Genomic DNA, 22219 nt, shown 5'->3' on the forward strand with positions numbered 1-22219 from the left:
ACACACACCCACCCCTTCAGAGTAAGGGGCAAGATTGGCAAACTCACTAAAAATTGCTGAAATAAGCACAGAACACTGAAGAAGTGCTTGCAGTAGTCAAGCTTCCTTTGAAGAGAACCTGTGAACCAAATAATTTTCCAGATAAAGGCCCATCCTCATTTTCTTGGGCTGTAATCAGAAAGGACTTCAAATTACCTGGTAGTAAGAACCACTTAAGAAATGGGTAGTAACAAAGCATGGAAAAACCGTCTTTGGAGGAAAAATATCAGGGAATTCATTGCTTTTTTAAAAAATATACCAATTCACTGGGTAGGAGTCTTCCAGGGCCAGAGACACAGACTCTGAATATAAACCTATCACGTAAGTTCTAAATTACAAACACAAGGGTCATTTTATTCATTAGTGCTTAGCTATGAACATCCTACATTAACCAATTATAAATATACTAGAGGCCCAGTGCACAAAAATTTGTGCACTCGGGAGGGGGGGGGGGGTGTCCCTCACCTCGGCCTGTGCTCTCTCGCAGTCTGGAACCCCTCGGGAGATAACAACCTGCTGGCTTAGGCCTGCTCCCGGGTGGCAGAGGGCAGGCCCAATCCCTAGGTGCAGCCCCTGGTCGGGCTCAGAGCAGGGCCGATTGGGGAGTTGGGGTGCCGCCCCCTGTCATGCACAGAGCAGGGCGGATCGGAAGGTTGCGATGCCACCCACAGTCACGCTCAGGGTAGGGCCGATTGGGGGGTTGGGGCACCGCCCCCTGTCACATTCAAGGCAGGGCCAATCAGGGGGTTGGGGCGCCACCCCTTATCACGCACAGAGCAGGGCGAATAAGGGGGTTGGGGCGCTGCCCCTTGTCACTCACAGAGCAGGGCCCATCAGGGGGTTGGGGCACCACCCCCTGTCACGCACAGAGCAGGGCCTGCCGGGGTCCTGCCCCAGCGGGTCCAGGGGTTCCCAAAGGTGTAGATGGAGTTGGCGAAGAAGGAAGGACACGGAGACAGCGTTCAGTTGATCAGCAGCCTAGCCAGGATCTCTAGCCCAGATCTCCAGCCAAGTTCTGGTCTGGATCTCCAGAGAGGTTCTGCTTCGGATCTCCAGCGAGGTTCTGTAGCCATGTTCCCTCGCTAGGTTCTCCAGCCAGGTTCTGTCCAGGCTCTCCAGTCAGGTTCAGTGTCCAGGTTCCAGTCAGGTTCTCCTGTCAATCTCTGTAGTCAGGTTCAGTCCAGGATCCCTTGCCATGTTCTCCCGCTAGGCTCTGTCTCTAGGCTCCGAGGCCAGTCCCTCTCCAGGATCCTCCGGCATGGTCTCTCCAGCACAGTTCTTCTGTCTCTAGGCTCCGTGTAGATTCTGTCTTCTTGATTCTGTTCTAAGTTCTGAGTCTTTCTGTCTTGTTACAACTGTATTTATACCAGTTGATTCAATCCTATCAATCTCTATTACAAAGGTTAGGGCGTTTCTTATCTCCATTCCAGGGAGAAAAGATTATGTAGTTTAAGCATGATTGTTCGTAGTTAAAGGGATTAATTACCCGCCTGGCACTTAGTTGAGGGGTTTTATTCCCTCCCTAACTTCAGGGGAAAATCCCTACCTGGGGATTCAACCTTTCTCGGAGAGGTGACTTTGGTTAAAACACAGCGCCAAGAAGGTGAGCAAACATATTAAGAACCGTATGCCATATATGCCAGGTCCCTTGAAACAGCAAGGATGGACCGGCTCCCGGCAAGGGCCAATCAGGGGGTTGGGGCGCTGCCCCCTGTCACGCACAGAGCAGGGCCCATCAGGGGGTTGGGGAGCTCCCCCGTCACGCACAGAGTAGGGCCGATAGGGGAGTTGGGGCACCGCCCCCTGTCACACACAGAGCAGGGAGGATCAGGGGGTTGGGGCGCTGCCACTGTCACACTCAGGGCAGGGCCGATGGGGAGGTTATGGCTCTACCCCATCACACACAGAGCAAAGCCCGTGGGGCGGGGGGGGTTGGGGCGCCGCCCTCTCTCACTCACAGAGCAGGGCCGATCAGGGGGTTGGGGCGCCGCCACTCTCACACTCAGGGCAGGGCCGATGGGGAGGTTATGGCTCTACCCCGTCACACACAGAGCAGGGTCCGTGGAGGGGGGGGAGGGAGGAGTTAGGGCGCCACACCCTGTCACACACAGAGCGGGGCCGATCAGGGTTGGGGCGCCGCACCCTGTCACACACAGAGCCGCAAGGCGATCAGGGGGTTGGGGAGCTCCCCCCTATCAGGCACAGAGCAGGGCTGATCAGGGGGTTCGGGCGCCTTCCCCTGTCACGAACAGAGCAGGGTGGATAGGGAGGTTGGGATCTCGCCCCCTGTCACACACAGAGCCACAGGACTATCAGGGGGTTTGGGCGCTGCCCCCTGTCACGCTGATCCCGGTGCTGGGAGGCATATTACCCTTTTACTATATAGGATAGAGGCCTGGTGCACGGGTGGGGGCCAGCTGGTTTGCCCTGAAGGGTGTCCTGGATCAGGGTGGGGGTCCCCACTGGGGTTCCTGGCCAGCCTGGGTGAGGGGATGATGGCTGTTTTCAGGCTGGCGGGTGACTGAAGCTCCCAACTGCTCCTTTTTTTCTTTTTTCTTTTTATTCTGGGCCAGCTTTAGCTCTGACTCCAGCTCTGAGGCCTCTGCTGCTGAAAGCAGGTATCTGGTTTGTTTGGGTTCTATAATCGAAACACTGTATCAACTCCAGCTCTGAGATCCCGGCAGGCTGAAAGCAGATTTCTGGTGTTTTGTTTAGCTTCTATATTTGTAACAATGTTTCAAACTGCAAGCTCAGAGGCCGGCAAGGCAGGCGGGGAACGTTGGTTTCCTCCGTCACTGAAGCAAGCAAGCCTCATGTTAGCTTCAAGCTGCCTGGCTGCCGGCCGCCATCTTGGCTGGCAGTTAATTTGCATATCGCCCTGATTAGCCAATGGGAAGGGTAGCGGATGTATGGCTAATTACCATGTTTCTCTTTTATTAGATAGGCTCTTCCATCTTATCCTTCTCAGTGATCTAAGAAATCTGAACTGGACTCAGCTCTCATCATTACTTTTACAGAAGAGCGTATGCCTACTGTTTAAGAGATGCTTTGTTTCTGCTTCGAAAACCAGTGGTCATTCCACTGTTTCCTCAGACCATGGCACATACTACCCATCCAACAAATACTTGGTGAATAATACTGTCATCCCCAGTATGATTTGTCATACAGTCAAGTCTTTAACCTGCTAAAGTAATAAAGATAGCCATCTAGTTTAAAGCTACAAGTCATTATGCCATGAAGAAAATACAATTTCCCAAGCAAACATCCTCAGCAGTTAATGGTTTAAGCAGCCCATTCTTCATCATCCTTGTACCTCTGGAGACCCAGACTTCACAGCGTAAATTCAATTACTCACCTCCACACAGTACTGGGACAAAGCCACCACTGCCAAATGGTTATGGGGGGAGAAGTCACAGTACCGGATGGTGCTATTATGGCCTATATGGATTTCTGTCAATAGGCCACTGGTATTAATGTCAAGAAGCTGTCAACATAAAAAAGAGAGAAGCTATGAAAGTAAAATATTTTTAAAAATAAGCTATATCCAAACTGAATCGAAATTTATTTCTAAAAGAATATCCCGCCATTTCAAATATAAAGTGTAAATCCTGAAAATACACTATAATTACTGATAATTAGCATATTATTAACAGTCATAAGTAAGATATAAATCAATACATATATACTCTTAAAATATCACTCATCTTGAAACATGTTTCCTATAAAAGAAAGTTTATCACAGATGATCTCTCTGGCCTAGAGAGATACAGAACCCCTGTGGAAAAAAAAATGGAGTAGCCAAATTAACATATAGAGCAGTTCTTCCTAATGCTTGTTTATTCAAAAAAGAAAATGGATAATCACAAATGAAGATGATCAAAATAATATATTGCAGAGGCTTGCTAAAATGAAATTAGTTCAATCATTTCTAGTTCTCTTCAGAGCTACCAAATTACTCCATTACAATCAATCATTTTCCCATTTTTTAACCAAAGAAGAGCTACTTTTGAGTAACTCAAACTTCATTTCAATTTTTGAAATATTTTTAAATACTGAGTATACTCTTCAAAAATTTTTCCAAATGATACAAACACTGATACCAATATATATACAGTATAGCAATGTAAGGGCAAGGCAGTCTTACAAAGGGAAATAAGCCATGAAAATGTCCTGGGAATGCAGCATGCACAGATGGTAAGCAGCACAGCATCAGGGGTGAACCACAAAGGACAGGGAATCATACTTAAAATGCCTTCCAGGACATGTCATTTTTAAAAATTAATGGCTGAGAGTGAGAGAGGAAACTTGGCAAATATGATATAGCCAGCTATCCTGATTATTGAGTAGCAAAAAGAAGATACCTAATAATAGGTGTGAACTAACAACACAAAAGAGTTGGAAAGAAATAAGAGGAGGGGAATGGAGAGACCAAAAGTAAGAAATTGGGATCTACTTGTAGTTAAGGGCGATCTTAGGGTAGCTTTATTTTATTTTTAATATTTTTTTATTCGTGTCAGAGAGGAAGAGGAAGAGAGAGATAGAAACATCAATGATGAGAGAGAATCGTTGATTGGCTGTCTCCTGCACATCCCCTACTGGGGATCGAGCCCACAACCTGGGCATGTGCCCTTGACCGGAATCGAACCTTCAGTTCACAGGTCGACGCTCTATCCACTGAGCCAAACCAGCTGGGGCGGTAGCTTTATTTTAGCAGGTAAAATAAGGAACTGGTCTAGATTTTTAAACTAAGAAGGCATTTCATGCAATATAAAACTATTTTCCTCTCTCACTGTAACATATCTTCTAAAATGTTCAAATTCTGCTCAACACCATTATTCACTATGGAAATGCAAATTAAGCTACAATGGGATACCACTTCATGTAATAGGGTGATTATAACACAATAAAGGAAAAATAAGTGTTGACAAGGATATGGAGAAATTGGAACTCTTGTACATTGCTAATGGGGATATAAATGGTGCAGATGCTATGGAAAAATGTGGTGGTTCCTCAAAAAGCTAAGTACAGAATTGCCCTATGACCCAGCACTTCCATCTCCAGGTACATACACAAAAGAATTGAGAATAGAGGCTCAAACAGATACTTGCATTCCAATGTTCATTACAACATTACTCATAATAGCCAACAGTTGAAAACAACCCAAATGTCCATCAGCAAATGAAAGGATAAAATGTGATCTATCCACAGAATGAAAAATTAGGTAGCCATAATAGTTCTGGTACATGCTCCAATATGGATGAACCTTGAAAATAGTATGCTAAATGAAATAAACCAGACACAAAAGGTTCAATATTTTATGATTCCACTTACATTAAATAAGAATAGGCAAAATCATAGATTAGATTAGAGGTCGCTAGAGATTCCAGGGAGAAGGGGATATGGAGTTTTTATACTAGTTATAGGGTTAGGGTTTCTGTTTGGAATGAAAAATATTTTTAGCAACAGTGGTGACAGTTGTACACTGCTGTAAATATGATTAATGTCACTAAATTGTACATTTTAAAATGCTTAAAGTGGCAAATTTTACATCTATATATTTTACAACAAAAAATATTTGTAATCTTCAAGTTGTAAATATAGTGGTTTCTTTTCTGTTCTTATAGTCTTTCACAAATTTAAGACAAAAGGAGATATTTTTATTTAGTTTCCTGATAAAGGGGTATAAACCTATAAGCAGCCAAGATCCAAGGGTCACAGCTACTAGATCGATAATAATAACATAAACAATCCCTCAGTGAGTTTTTATATAACTACTAGAGGCCCGGTGCACAAAAATTTGTGCACTGGGGGGGGTCCCTCAGCCTGGCCTGTGCCCTCTCGTAGTCTGGGACCCCTTGGGAGATAACGACCTGCTGGCTTAGGCCTGCCCCTGGGTGGCAGAGGGCAGGCCCAATCCCTAGGTGCAGCCCCTGGTCGGGCTCAGAGCAGGGCCAATTGGGGAGTTGGGGCGCCGCCCCCTGTCATGCACAGAGCAGGGCGATCGGGAGGTTGTGATGCAACCCTCAGTCACGTTCAGGGTAGGGCCGATTGGGGGGTTGGGGCACCATCCCCTGTCATACTCAAGGCAGGGTCAATGGGGAGGTTGCGGCGCCACCCCCTGTCACGCACAGAGCAGGGCCAATCAGGGGGTTGGGGCACTGCCCCCTGTCACGAACATAGCAGGGCGGATAGGGAGGTTGTGGCCCCGCCCCCTGTCACACACTGAGCCGCAGGGCGATCAGGGGGTTTGGGCGCTGCCCCCTGTAACGCTATCCTGGTGCCTGGAGGCCTCGCGGCTCCGCTGATCCCGGTGCTGGGAGGCATATTACCCTTGTACTATATAGGATAGAGGCCTGGTCCACGGGTGGGAGCCGGCTGGTTTGCCCTGAAGGGTGTCCTGGATCAGGTTGGGGGTCCCCACTGGGGTGCGTGGCCAGCCTGGGTGAGGGGATGATGGCTGTTTGCAGCTGTTCACACACCCTTCACGGTGCGGGTCCCCACTGGTGTGCCTGGCCAGTCTGGGTGAGGGGCTGAGGGCTGTTTTCAGGCTGGGGGTGCCTGAAGCTCCCAACCGCTCCTTTTTTTCTTTTTTTCTTTTTTATTCTGGGCCAGCTTTAGCTTTGAGGCTTGGCTCCAGCTCTTAGGCCTCCGCTGCTGAAAGTAGGTTTCTGGCCTTTGCTTACAATGTTGTGATCCTGCTGGCTGAAGCCCGGCGGACTAAAGCAGGTTTCTGGGTTTTGTTTAGCTTCTATATTTGTTACATAGTTGCTTAGAGTTGCAGCTCAGAGCAGACGTTGGAGTCTTCCGTCACTGAAGCAAACAAGCCTCATGTTAGTTTCAAGCTGCCTGGCTGCCAGCCGCCATCTTGGCTGGCAGTTAATTTGCATATTGCCCTGATTAGCCAATGGGAAGGGTAGCGGTCGTACGCCAATTACCATGTTTCTCTTTTATTAGATAGGATATGGTATATTTCAATGTGTTCTTTAAAATGTAATATCTGAAATGAGGGCAAAAGGGATAAGTTAGTAAAAGAATATAGACTTTCAGTTATAAGATGAATAAGGTATGAGGATCTAATGTATAACATGGTGACTATAGTTAAGAACACTATTGCATAACTGAAATTTATGAAGAGAATAAAACTTAAATGTTCTCATCAAAAAAAGGTAAACATGTGAGATAACCCTTGTATTATTTTGATTGGGGGAATCCTTTCATAGTGTATAGTGATATATCAAATCATCACATTATACACTTCAAATATCTTACATTTTATTTGTCAATTATACCTCAATAAAGCTAAAAATAAAACTGTAATATCTCTTATTCAAGTCTTCTAAAATTACTGTTAGAATGGAATGTTGCTGAGCCATAAAACCTGGCTCTCCAAGTCATGATGTAACTTTGAACAAATTCCTTGGCTGTTCTAAACCTCATTTGTCTCATTATTATCATTGGGCAATTGCAATCTGCTTGTCCCTTGGGTATTTATATGAAAAGAAATTACAAATACAAGCTATTATTAGATTTGAAAGAGGAGGAAGGCATTTCCTTGTCTTTTACTTTTTTTGCATCTTCCTCATTTACTTCATAGAAATCTCACAATTGTCTTCAGGCATTGATGAGTATTTTTTGCTTATCAGTCACAAAATCACAAAATTTTAGGGGTAAGAAAGCACTTTGAAAATCACCTAAATCCTGGCCAGGTGGTTGGGGCGTCATTCTGTACACCGAAGGGTTGCAGGTTCGATTCCTGGTCAGGGCATGTACCCAGGTTTCGAGTTTGATCCCTAGTGTTCGGGTGCTTACAGGAGGAAGCCAATTAAGGTTTCTTTCTCTCTCTCTCTCTCTAGCTCTCTCCTTCCCTCTAGCTCCAAGATCAATGAAAACATGTCCTCAGGTGAGGATTAAAAAAAAAGTTTTAATCACCTGAATCAACATATTCAAAATTTTAAAACAACAACAAGAAGTGATACAGAAAGTATTCTATGCTCTTAATAAATCTGAGGAACACTGGATTAAACAACACCAATTGTTTCTGTACTGTAGGACTTCCTGAAGCCTTAAATAGGTTAGTACACACTAATTACTTATAAGAGGGAAGCAATACATGCCATTCCTAAACCTGTATGACCATGGAGACCATTTCTCACAAGGCCTATTGACATCCCCTAGAGCACAGAGCTAAATCATGTAGCTATACTTTATTTATTTCAATAAACAATGTAAAAATGCAAAAATCAACAGAAGTTTTAATTTTCTTTAAATTTGGCTTTTTAAAATATTGGTACTTACAAAGATTTTATTTTTTGCTGCCACCATTATCTTAGAACCGTCAGAAGACCACGAACAACATTTCACGATCACTTCTATATCCTCTTGAGGCTCCTCCGAACTTAGGAAGAACTGCTTCACATTAATGCTTTTCCTCTCATTTGCTGATTTCACATCCCAAAGCTTTAATTACAAACATAACCAAAACATTTTAAGTTTATTTTAATCTCAAATCACACCTCTAGAGTGCCACCAGGATTAAATATCCCGCAAACTACTCACTTTACCTAATGATTACTTTTATTTATTATTTTTATAAAACTTTTAAATTAAGAACTCCAGTTTCATTCAGTATATTCCTAAAAAGAAAACAATTAGAAGCACTGCCTGAAATGCAGAATGGAAAACTAAATAAAATGTTCAAAGAGCCTTGCATGTGTGGAGAAAGCTGTGTGGACAGTAGGATGAGCTTGGAAGAAAAGTGAGACGAAGACAAACAACTTGCGACTGCTGCCCTCTGCTGTGCCACGTGTGAAATGCGCTTCACATCTACTGCATGACAGCATGCAGTAGATGTGAACACAAGACCCAGTCCAAGCCAAGTTATAATCTAGCATCCAGAGAAACCATTCTGCAAAAAGGGAAATTAGAAGATATGCTGAAAGCTCTGCCTGGAAATCTCAGAACTTGTCAGACAGACATACTCTACAGATAGAAGACTGAAGATTTTTCTCTGAATACCCGATCAGATCAACACAAAAGATCTAAAGAGTCTGACATCAGGAGTTCAACATTAAAAATGACAGCCAGGATAGCCACTTGGCCTGGAGGTCAAACCCTCCCTGGAATTAGCCACAACAATCAAGATTTAACTATAAGACTGCGAACAAAGACCACTAGGGGGTGCACCAAGGAAGCATAACAAAATGCGGAGACAAAGAAACAGGACAAAATTGTCAAAGGAAGATATAGAGTTCAGAACCACACTTTTAAGGTCTCTCAAGAACTGTTTAGAAGCTGCCGATAAACTTAATGAGATCTACACGAAAACTAATAAGACCCTCGATCTTATATTGGGGAACCAACTAGAAATTAAGCATACACGGACTGAAATAACAAATATTATACAGACGCCCGACAGCAGACCAGAGGAGCGCAAGAATCAAGTCAATGATTTGAAATGCGAGGAAGCAAAAAACATCCAACCGGAAAAGCAAAATGAAAAAAATCCAAAAATGCGAGGATAGTGTAAGGAGCCTCTGGGACAGCTTCAAGCGTACCAACATCAGAATTATAGGGGTGCCAGAAGATGAGAGAGAGCAAGATATTGAAAACCTATTTGAAGAAATAATGACAGAAAACTTCCCCCACCTGGTGAAAGAAATGGACTTACAGGTCCAAGAAGCGCGGAGAACCCCAAACAAAAGGAATCCAAAGAGGACCACACCAAGACACATCATAATTAAAATGCCAAGAGCAAAAGATAAAGAGAGAATCTTAAAAACAGCAAGAGAAAGAAACTCAGTTACCTACAAGGGAATACCCATACGACTGTCAGCTGATTTCTCAACAGAAACTTTGCAGGCCAGAAGGGAGAGGCAAGAAATATTCAAAGTGATGAATACCAAGAACCTACAACCAAGATTACTTTATCCAGCAAAGCTATCATTCAGAATTGAAGGTCAGATAAAGAGCTTCACAGATAAGGAAAAGCTAAAGGAGTTCATCACCACCAAACCAGGATTATATGAAATGCTGAAAGGTATCCTTTAAGAAGAGGAAGAGGAAGAAAAAGGTAAAGATACAAATTATGAACAACAAATATGCATCTATCAACAAGTGAATCTAAGAATCAAGTGAATAAATAATCTGATGAACAGAATGAACTGTTGATTATAATAAAATCAGGGACATAAAAAGGGAATGGACTGACTATTCTTGGGGGGGAAAGGGGTGTGGGAGATATGGGAAGAGACTGGACAAAAATCGTGCACCTATGGATGAGGACAGTGGGTGGGGAGTGAGGGCGGAGGGTGGGGCGGGAACTGGGAGGAGGGGAGTTATGGGGGGGGGGGGGGAAAGAGGAACAAATGTAATAATCTGAACAATAAAGATTTAATTAAAAAAAAAAAAATGACAGCCAGCCCAGCTGGCATGGCTCAGTGGTTGAGTGTTGACCTGTGAACCAGAAGGTCATGGTTCAATTCCTGGTCAGGGCACATGCCTGGGTTGCAGGCTCAGTCCCCAGTGGGGATGTAGAGGAGGCAGCCGATCAACGATTCTCTCTCATCATTGATGTTTCTATCTCTCTCTCCCTCTCCCTTCCTTTCTGAAATCAATAAAAATATTTATTTTATTAAAATTAAGAAAGATTCAACCAGAGGATCAGTATCAAGAGAATTTACCTTGCTATAATTTAGGAGTCACCTAGTAGCTTTAACGTATCTCCTTTTCTAGAGAATCTAACAAAAAAAGTGCCCAAAGGGGTTCAAGTATTTCCTTGGAAGAGGTATATGCCAATACAATGAATTGTTTGCATGTTTTAAGTTTAACTGTGTTCTACGAACATCAAAGAGATACAACAAGAAGATGACAAGGTCTCTGCCAATCATAAACCTATATTCAACCTTACCAGAGAAATACAAGACACATGAAAATGAACTAAACAGAAAACATTTACAAGTAGAAATCGGAAGACAAACCAAGCAATTGCCTTTCTTTCTTCCTCTCTTTCTTTCTTCCTCTCTTTCTTTTCTCTCTTCTTCCTTCCTTCCTTCCTTCCTTCCTTCCTTCCTTCCTTCCTTCCTTCCTTCCTTTCTCTTTCCTCCCTCCCTCCCTCCCTCCCTCCCTCCCTCCCTCCCTCCCTTCCTTCCTTTTTCTTTCTTTCATTTATCTATCTACCTACCTACCTACCAACATAGGTATACAGATAGATACATACATATATACTCAGAACCAGATGGATGTTATAAAAGAATACTTTCTGAAGAAGGCTTTGCATAGTTTTAAAGGTCATTAAAAACTATGGACAAGTAAACTGTAGGCAAAAAAACAAAACCCCATAAAAACACTAAGAACTAAAAGAAACATATATAGAAACACTAGCTGAAATAAGCCCTCAAAATTACCCTGCCTAGAAGTGACAATTAGTGCTTAATATATGGGAGGGAGAATACAGAAATTTGATAGGAGATATGAAGCTGTATTATAAAGCTACTGTTCTCAAAGCTGCCTGGTACTGGCACAAGAACAGACATATAGATCAATGGAATAGAATAGAGAGCCCAGAAATCGACCCGAACCAATATGCTCAATTAATATTTGACAAAGGAGGCAAGAACATACAATGGAGTCAAGACAGTCTCTTCAATAAACGGTGCTGGGAAAATTGGACAGATACATGCAAAAAATTAAACTAGACCATCAACTTACACCATACACAAAAATAAACTCAAAATGGATAAAGGACTTAAATGTAAGATGGAAAACCATAAAAATACTAGAGGAATCCAAAGGCAACAAAATCTCAGACATATGCCGAAGCAATTTCTTCACCGATACATCTCCTAGGGCAGTGATGGCGAACCTTTTGAGCTCGGCGTGTCAGCATTTTGAAAAACTCTAACTTAAATCTGGTGCCGTATCACATATAGAAATTTTTTGATATTTGCAACCATAGTAAAACAAAGACTTATATTTTTGATATTTATTTTATACTAGAGGCCCGGTGCACAAAAATTTGTGCCCTGGGGGGGGGGGGTCCCTCAGCTCGGCCTGTGCCCTCTCGCAGTCTGGGACCCCTCAGGGGATAACCACCTGCTGACTTAGGCTCGCTCCCTGGGGGATAGGGCCTAAGATGGCAATCAGACATCCCTCTGGCAGCCCAGCAGCCCTCGGGGGATATCCACTTGCCAGCGGGGAGCAGACCTAAGCTGCAGTCAGACATCCCTAGCGCTGCTGAGGAGGCAGGAGAGGCTCCCACCACCACCACTGTACTGGCAGCCATCAGCCTGGCTTGTGGCTGAGCAGAGCTCCCCCATGTGGGAGCGCACTGACCACCAGAGGGCAGCTCCTGCATTGAGCATCTGCCCCCTGGTGGTCAGTGTGTGTCATAGTAACCAGTCATTCCCAGTCTTTCTGCTGTTAGGGTCAGTTTGCATATTACCCTTTTACTATATAGAATAGAGGCCTGGTGCACGGGTGGGGGCCGGGTGGTTTGCCCTGAAGGGTGTCCCGGATCAGGGTGGGGGTCCTGCTTGGGTGCCTGGCCAGCCTGGGTGAGGGGCTGATGGCTATTTGCAGCTAGTCAAACCCCCTTCAAGGTAGGGGTCCCCACTGGGGTGCCTGGCCAGCCTGGATGAGGGGCTAATGGCTGTTTTCAGGTTGGCCACACCCCCTTTAGGGTGGGGGTCCCCACTGGGGTGCCTGGCCAGCCTGGGTGAGGGGCTGAGGGCCATTTTCAGCCTGGCCGGTGACTGAAGCTCCCAGCCTCTCCTTTTTTTCTTTTCTTTTTTTTTTTTTATTCTGGGATTTATTTACCTTCTATAATTGAAACTTCATTGCTGTCACTGGAGCTGAGAGCCGGCTCTAGCTCTGAGGCCACGGCCTGCTGAAAGCAGGTATCTGGGGTTTGTTTAGTTTCTATAATTGAAACTTTATTGCTGTCACTGGAGCTGAGAGCCGGGCCGTGACAGGCGGGGAACCTTGGGTTCCTCCATTACTGGAGCAAGCAAGCCTCCTGCTCGCTTCAGCTGCGTGGCTGCCGGCCGCCATCTTGGTTGGCAGTTATTTTGCATATCACCCTGATTAGCCAATGGGAAGCATAGTGAAGGTACAGTCAATTACCCTTTTTGCCTTTTATTAGATAGAATATTTAAATGCCATTTAACAAAGAAAAATTAACCAAAAAAATGAGTTTGCGTGTCACCTCTGACACGCGTGTCATAGGTTCGCCATCACTGTCCTAGGGCATTGGAAACTAAAGAGAAAATAAACAAATGGGACTACATCAAAATATAAAGCTTCTGCACAGCAAAAGAAACCATCAACAAAACAACAAGAAAGCCCACTGCATGGGAGAACATATTTGCCAATGTTATCACCGATAAGGGTTTAATCTCCAACCTGTACAAGGAACTCATACAACTTAACAAAAGGAAGATAAACAATCCAATCAAAAAATGGGCAACAGACCTAAATAGACACTTTTCAAAAGAGGACATTCAGAAAGCCAAGAGACATGTGAAAACATGCTCAAAGTCACTAATCATCCAAGAAATGCAAATCAAAACGACAATGAGGTACCATCTCACACCTGTCAGAATGGCTATCATCAACAAATCAACAAACGACAAGTGCTGGAGAGGATGTAGAGAAAAGGGAACACTCGTGCACTGCTGGTGGGAATGCAGACTGGTGTAGCCACTATGGAAGACAGTATGGAGTTTCCTCAAAAAGTTAAAAATGGAACTTCCATTTGACCCATTAATCCCACTGCTAGGAATATATCTCAAGAAACCAGAAACACCAATCAGAAAGGATATATGCACCCCTATGTTCATAGCAGCACAATTTACCATAGCTAAGATCTGGAAACAGCCTAAGTGCCCATCAACAGATGAATGGATTAGAAAACTGTGGTACATATACACAATGAATACTATGCTGCTGTATAAAAGAAGAAATTCTTACCATTTGCAACGGCATGGATGGAACTGGAGAGCATTATGCTAAGTGAAATAAGCCAGTCAGTGAAAGAAAAATACCACATGATCTCACTCATTTATGGATAATAAAGAGCATTATAAACTGATGAACAAAAATAGATACAGGGGCAGAGCAGCATTAAACAGACTGTCAAAATACAGCAGGAAGGTTGGGGAGGGTTGGGGGGTGGGGGGGTAAGAGATCAACCAAAAGACTTGTATGCATGCATATACGCATAACCAATGGACACAAGACACTGGGGGGTAGGGGAGGCTGGGGGAAGGTCAAGGGGCAAAAAAAAGGAGACAAATGTACTACTCTTTGTAATATTTTTTTTTAAATATATATATATTTTATTGATTTTTTACAGAGAGGAAGGGAGAGAGATAGAGAGTTAGAAACATCGATGAGAGAGAAACATCGATCAGCTGCCTCCTGCACATCTCCTACTGGGGATGTGCCCGCAACCCAGGTACATGCCCTTGACCGGAATCGAACCTGGGACCCCTCAGTCCGCAAGCCGACGCTCTATCCACTGAGCCAAACCGGTTTCGGCTCTTTGTAATATTTTAAGCAATAAAAAAAAGAGAGAGAGAGAAAATACCTTAATCATCAAAAAGAAAAAAAAGAAATTTGATAGGAACAGAGGCAGCAGAATGATGGAAGGTGAAGAGCCTTCGAATTAATACCTAATGAACCTGGGTTATCACAATTTATAACATGGTACCTTTTCACCCCAGCTAAAAGTGGCAAGATGAAAATAGAGGTAGGGAGGATTCTCTAGCAGCTCCGCACTGGGCTAAGGAGGAATGAAGAGTGCATCTTAGAAAGCTGCTATTAGACATGAAGGATGACTGCAGGAACCCACAGCAAACACTATAGAATGGGAGGGGAAAGGTAGACCAAAAGACAAGGAAGTCAAAGGTGGGTTGGACTTTTTTTTTTTTACCATATACAATCTTTTTTTTTAAATTTTTAATACATTTATTATTTTGCAGCACCAGTTTTCCACTGATGAAAACGACAAAGACATAATATAAAAACAGGTAATGAGTCATAGTGAAATAGAATATATTAAAATCAATAAATTTTACCAATGGAAAATACAAATGTGACAAAGTTTGTAACACGTTCATTGCCAAGACATAGAAGCAATTCAAATATGTTAAGAAAAATTAATAAAAAATTAACAAAGGAAGAAAGGAGAATCAATAAACAGACTAGAATGATTGTAGAAACAAGAAAAAAAAAAGAGTGAGATTATTGGAGAAGTTAGGTGAAATTTTAAGGAGGAAGAATTTAGGTTTTTTAGAACTATAATTTAGGGCAGCAGTCACCAACCTTTCGGATCTCATGGGCCACCAGTGGTCCGTAAACCACGGGTTGGTGACTGCTGACTTAGGGGACTGAACTAAACTTTTTTCGAATTTATGAACTTTAAAGCATAAGGTAGTAAACCATGAATAAACAATCATTATGACAAGCAATTACAGTTACATTAAATAAGGTCCTGGAAGTTGAAGCTCTTTCTGCAGAAATGTGAAACAAGCCTAATTCATAACCCAATTCTAAGGCTATAAAATTACAACCCATTTTAATGATAAACAAAAGCATACCTTTAATGTTCCATCAGCTGAACAACTAGCCAAAAACTTATCATCTGGTGAAAATCTGCAGTGATTGACTGAATTGGTATGGCCAAACATGGTATTTCGACATTGTTTTTGATCCAAATCCCAGAGCTATTTGAGAAAGATAAAAATATAACTAAAAAACTAATACTGAATGGAGGAAAGTTAGAAGTCATGTGAAGTTCTTTCTTCCATTTCACTTAAGCTTTTCCAGTTACAGGCAGATGTTCAATTTGCAGTAACACAAAGGGGAACTTGTGATTAACAAGTAATGGGGCAACCCTTAGGTCAGCACCTAAATCCACTCAGGGACTCAAGGCTCGCCTGGACTTTTAGTTTGAGCACTAAGTAACTGAACAATTATTGCTTATTTTAACAAGGTGGTTTGGATTCATTATTATTCTACTCAGTTTTATAATAAGTAATATGCAAAATAAATCACCCCAAATTCTTTTAGGTGCTAGATTACCCAACTCAAAAAGTGGTCATTTCTAAGATTTCCCAATGCAAACCTTGAGTGTGCTAAGTTAAAATCTATTAATGCTCTAAAAAATGACTCAAAAGTACAAGGATAGCAAAGATAGATATACTAGTAAATATATGACAGGAAATATAAGGGGTTAGAAGAGTAAATTAAACAATACTCTCAGGAATCTATCAACCAAATTCAGCATGTGGGACATTACACAGGATAAATGATTCAATTTCTCTAACCAAACAATGGCATAAAAAAATAGAGGCAGAGAGAAAGGGGAACTTTTATAGAATAAGCAAGACTTAAGAGGCATAATAACAATCAAATGCCACCTGAACTTCAGATTCTGACCCCAATCAACCCATGGTAGAAAGATATGTTTTGAGATTAATGGGGAAATGTGTACATGAAGTATTTTGGGGTGATATGAGATGATATCTAGGATTTGCTAAAAATGCTCTAGTCCAAAAAAAAATTGGGGTTTGTGGGAAAATAAAATAAGATTGGGAAAATGTTGATAATTGTTGGAGCTAGATGGTGGATAGCAGAGGAGTTCATTACTGTCTCCTCTCCTTTTGGGTATAGTTGAAAAGTATTTAAAAATGCAAATAAAGGGGACAATAGTAATCTCTGGTGATTTATGCCAACTAAACTAAACACAAAAGGGTAAACCAAGTATCCCCCACAATTAATTTAAATCTTTAGGAAATGATGAGTAAGTGAGGGAAGTCCTGTTCTTCACGGTCATCTCCATGCTTGGTTCCTTTATCCCAACCAGTACCAGGTGAACCCAGTTCCTCAGAGGAGCAAGTTACATGGGGGCAGCTTTAGACTTACATATTTTCATTGGCTTCTCTCAGTTCAAGAATCACAAGAAGTGAGTTCTAATAGCCCTCAGGATAATGCAGGTGTGGTGTGACAGGTCTTACAGTAAAACTTGTTCTTAATTAAAACTTTTGACTAACCAATAACCCCTTCCTACATCTTAGAGATTTTAGTCTACATTTAACAGAAGGAAATATATTGCCCTGGCCAGTGTGGCTCAGTTGGTTGTCTCATGCACTAAGAGGTCACTGGTTTGATTTTGGTCAAGGCACATACCCGGGTTATGGGCTTGATCTCCAGTAGGGGGCATGCAGGAGCCAGCTGATCAATGATTCTCTCACATCATTGATATTTCTCTCTATCCCTCTCCCTTCCTCTCTCTAAAATCAATAAAAATGTATTTTAAAAATAATAATAAATAGCCCAGCCAGTGTGGCTCAATGGTTGAGCATTGACCTATGAACCAGGAGGTCACGGTTCGATTCTCAGTGAGAGCACATGCCCAGGTTGCGGACTTGATCCCTAGTGGGGGACATGCAGGAGGCAGCCGATCAATGATTCTTTCTCATCATGGATGTTTCTCTCTCTCCCTCTCCCTTCCTCTCTGAAATCAATAAAAATATATTTTAAAATAATAATAAATAAATGGAGGAAATATAAACTTCCTCACCCTACAAAATGTTAACAATAACATCAAAATTAGTCACATATACTACAAAAGTCACCTAGTTTTAGAAGTGGATTCATTCAAATAGAGCAGAGCTTTTCTGAAATGGTACAACAGTCTTATTTTTAAAGGTGGTTTACTCAATAGGATAAGCTTTACTGAGTAAAAGTGATCTATAATGGTAAGATAATTTTATGCTACTATATTATTTTGATCCAATCTGGTGTTTTCAAATTGTGTCTGCAGGGCACAGGGACTCCAGAAACATGTCTGAAAAAGCACTGGGGGTGGGGTGGGGGGGGGGGGAGTAAGAGAGGGAAGAAGAGAGATTAGAAATGCAGGCCCATACCTCCACCTCAACACAAAAAAAAGTGGGTTTTATCTGTTCTACACACTGACCTCCTATCTAAAAGTTCTCTTTGGGCCCTATCAGTGGACAGAACATCGGCCTGTGGACTGAAGGGTCCCGGGTTCAATTCTGGTCAAGGGCATATGCCCAGGTTGCGGATTCAATCCCCAGTAGGGGGTGTGCAGGAGGCAGCCGATCAGTGTTTCTCTCTCATCATTGATGTTTCTATCTCTCAGTCTCTCTCTCGTCCTCTCAGAAATCAATAAAATATATACTCTTTAAAAATTATATCGTTATTTTAAAAAAAAAAAAAAGTTCTCTTTGGGAGGAAAAAAAAAAGGTTCAGCTTCCTGAAAAGGGGAGGGGGCAATTTTCAACAAATGTTTCCATATTTTCATAAATTTTTTTAATAGCTTATTTAAATGTCAAAACACAGAGTCTATGAGGTTTTCCAAACTGAAATGTTTTACCTACTTCACCAAAAAATGCAATGTCCCAATGCAAAAATGGTGTGACATTTACAAAGAAAGGGCATAAACCAAACCAAAAAAAGAATCCAAAAGAAGTTAGCAGACATTTCTGGGATCCAAGAAAATTTAATCTAGCTATCTTTAGTATGCCACTTAAGTGGGGGAAAAAGATAGACTCTTTTATAAATTGTAATTATAAAACATTATCAAACACGTGAAATGAATATCTAATGTTGGTTTTAGAGGGTTGTTGTTTTTTTACATTTTTTTTCCTATTGGCACCTTTTCCCCCCTTCTTCTGACAACAAAATCTCTCTTTTGAATCAAACCCCACTTATAACTCAAGTGGAGCTGACCTCACCTCATCTGTCCAATTTCTACATGACTAAACTTGTGATCCTTGGTCAATCTAAGGATTCCATCCTACCGGCTAGTAGGGTTATTTAAAAATGAGTATGTAACCAGAACCAGGTCAACTACAGCTTTCTCTAAAATTAAATATGCAGAATCTGGGAAAAAGCAAGTTTCTCTTCCTCTGTGATTATGAGTTGTAAGACCTATATAAGCCGAGCTGAGAATAGCTCTATTTCCTGTCACACAGAGATACCATGCCTGAACCAACAAAAAGGAAGCCAAGTCTAGATATGGACAGGGAGTTAGAGCCTGCGGACGTAGTCTAAGCGTTTGGAATCAGCTCTGTCTGAAGCCATGCTCCCTCTAGCCTTTCCAGTTACATGAGCCAATAATATCTTTTGTTGCTGTTGAGTGAGCTAATATGAAAGTCTGTGTCACTGCAACCAAGAGCCCTGATTAATACAATGTACAAGAAAGTCAAAGGCGATGTCCTGATGGGTCTACAAATGTATCTACATCATTCTCATTATCCACACTTACTTTGAGGAAGCAGTCACTTGACCCAGTGGCTAAGAGAAGGTGATGTCTGCTGTGAGTAAAGTGGCAGCAGTTGACTTGCTCTGAGTGCTCATCATAGCTTTGTACCAGTTGCCCAGTCACAGAATTCCAAATCTAAAGAAAATTTTAAAAATAAAATTTACCACTACCTCTTATTTTGAAATAAAGCAAGTAAAATAGGAACTGCTTTATGGATGCTATCCATTCTGTCTGTCAGATTTCCTCAGGCGTAGATGATGCTAATAAATACCTCCCACTTCCCTAAAACATGTCAAATAGCTTTTGTTAATAAAGCTTATTTTGCAAGTCTATACATGTGTCTTTCTATAGCATAAATGGAATCTCCTCAAAACATTAGTCTTCAAGGGCAAGATTTCAGATGTTCATATGAATGAAAGCAGGCAGAGAAGTGCTATATGCGAATGGAATAATGGGCTTCGCTGGGAAGGATGAAATCCAAGACCTGGCTATACCACTTTTAATTTAAGTGTCCCTGGGCAAGTCCTTAATTTTCCTGCACCTCAGTTCCCTCTTAAGGAATATGTATACCTGTCCCACAAGCATGGTATCAAATGGGACAAAGGGTATGGTAAGTGTTCTGATGACCTCAAGATACCAATAAGTAAGTATAGGCAGATGGCTCAGTGAAAAAAATAGACTGTAGATTCTGAGGGAAACCTAGCTTTGAACCCTGGCTCCAAGAGTCTGGGCAAATAATTTCATCTCTGAACCTGTTTCCTCATCTGAAAAATAGGATCAATACTTACTTTGCAAGTTGTAGAGTGAAACTGATCATTTAAGAAAATGTATAGTATAAAGCTTCATGCAGTATTGAGTTCACAATAAAAAAATAATCATCATTCTGATCACTATGTAAGACGACTAACTAAGCATGTCTACTCCATCTACAATAAACAAATGAAATAAATTACCTAATCACTCTTCACTGGGCTTTGGACTTCTCAGAGGTACTAATGTCCCTCTCATAGCATTTTCTTTTTATCTCATCAAAGCACTCCCTAGAGGTCCAGAGAGTTTCCTTTATTTTGAAGTTCTTTTAATTTCTGTCTCTTGCTTTAAATTTTGAATTCTTAGGAAAGAGAAACTTGATATTATTTCCTTTTACTCCTTATAACTTTGACTTTGGAACTGCTCAGAGTGGCCAACTGCAAGTCTGACTCAGAGTAAAGGTTACAGAGTAAATTAACTAGTTGGTTGTAAAGTCACCTAAGAGAGTCCAATATATCAAGAAATAGATTTCTCCAAGATCTCAATTTGGTCTGGATACTCCAGAGCATTATTCAAGTGGATAGAAACTCCAGGAAAACTCCTAAGCCAATTATATTGTTCCAAAGGTCCACTCCACCTAGCCAAATTCAGCACTCCACAACCCTTTGAAAAAAGCCTGAAGTGAAATTCCCCCTCCATTTGTCATATAAAACATTCCCTTGGACTTCAATTTATCTTATATTCTGTATAAACGCTCTAGCTAAAAGCCAAATTTAGGCACAAGAGACAAGAAAGAAAATTAACAAAGATAAAAACTCCTTTATTTATTTTCCTCTATTTACTTTTTAGACTAGGAAACTAATTATTAATTTGTTCACCCATCTGGTTTTGCACTGAATATAAGCCAGTTCATAAAGGTAAAAAATTCGGGTTGCATTTCATAAATTATAACAGAATCCAATCTCAGATAGTAATTTTGTACAGTAACAGTAGACTTGACTTTTAGAATTTAAATATATTCTAATATGCACAGTATTGGGTATGTGCCCTTTTCAATTTTTCTCAAGAGACATATTTTACCTGTAAGGTTTTATCAGCTCCACAAGAAGCTATTCTGTGACCATCCTCAGAAAAGCAAGCATGGTAAGCAAGATTTAAACTGATATTTAACCCACAGACCAGTCAATAAATGGCAGGCAAATTCTTAATTTGTAATTCTTTTTCTCAGCTGCCTGGTAAATATCTCAGACTGAACAACCTGGATATTTTGCTGGGACTTAAATATAAAGGTTTTTCAGAGAGTTCATTTACAATGGATAAAACTAATTTACCTCAAGTTAGTAGATTAACAGGCAAGAAGGAGTCCTTTAAACCCTTCTTATCCTAGTCCCTCTATTATGGAAAAAGAAAATAAATTCTGTGGTGATTACAACTGAAGAGGAAAATGTTTCCTTACCTTCACTTTTTTATCCACTGAGCAGGTTGCTATAAATTTGTCATCTGTTGAGAATGCACAGCAAAGCACTTCATCTTCGTGACCCTTGATTTCTAGAAGTTTCTCTCCTGTTTCAGCTTTGAACACCTGCACAAGCAACAACAAAATCTTTTTACTATGTATCACTTAACCATGAACCATCTATTTAAGAGCCAGGGTCCGTAACGTCCAAAATGACTGAAGGGACAACCGAATGCCAGGCTTCACGCGCAGCAGGCTCGGGTGGGCAGGGACTGGTGAGCAGGATGAACTGCTGACCTCTCAGTCCCTCCCCTCCCCGGCTCCCACGGGCACCCGCAGCAACCCAGCACTGACTGCCGCCACCACGGGTGCTACGGCAACCCAGCACTGACTGCCAAAGGGGCTGTGGGCTCTGGAACGCCACAGCGCTGAGGCAGGAGGGGGCTGTGGGCCCCAGCTGGCCAGGGCGAGGTGGAATTCTGTGTCTCATGCGATTGAGGGAGTGGACGGCCTACAAACCAAACCCTGACAGGAGGGAGAAGGGAGCCCCATTCCTCGCAGAATCGGCAGTTGGATAGCTTGCTGTCAGCGGCCTGCCAGTCAGGAATCCCATTCACCCACACCCCGGACCCCGGCGATCAGGCCGGCAGAGGCAGTTAGAGGCAATCAGGCCAGCAGGGGAGAGC

At 42.1% G+C, this 22219-nt stretch overlaps 1 protein-coding gene across 6 annotated transcripts in view; it reads right to left on the reverse strand.

The window, feature by feature from the left end:
* Window positions 1-22219, reverse strand: part of APAF1 (apoptotic peptidase activating factor 1) — a 94145-nt gene that overhangs the window by 34291 nt on the left and 37635 nt on the right. For 2 of the 6 annotated variants that reach the window (XM_059681901.1, XM_059681902.1), the window contains exons 14-18: window positions 21534-21659; window positions 19331-19462; window positions 15636-15761; window positions 8335-8496; window positions 3395-3523 (exon numbers count right to left, since the gene is read on the reverse strand). In XM_059681901.1, coding sequence (XP_059537884.1) covers window positions 3395-3523; window positions 8335-8496; window positions 15636-15761; window positions 19331-19462; window positions 21534-21659 — 675 coding nt within the window. Of the gene's footprint in view, window positions 1-3394; window positions 3524-8334; window positions 8497-15635; window positions 15762-19330; window positions 19463-21533; window positions 21660-22219 lie in introns of those variants that run through there. The other 4 variants (XM_059681905.1, XM_059681903.1, XM_059681904.1 and 1 more) reach the window with 3 other exon arrangements.

This window comes from Myotis daubentonii, chromosome 2 (genome assembly GCF_963259705.1).
Source record: "Myotis daubentonii chromosome 2, mMyoDau2.1, whole genome shotgun sequence".
In the NCBI taxonomy this organism is placed as follows: Eukaryota; Metazoa; Chordata; class Mammalia; order Chiroptera; family Vespertilionidae; genus Myotis; species Myotis daubentonii.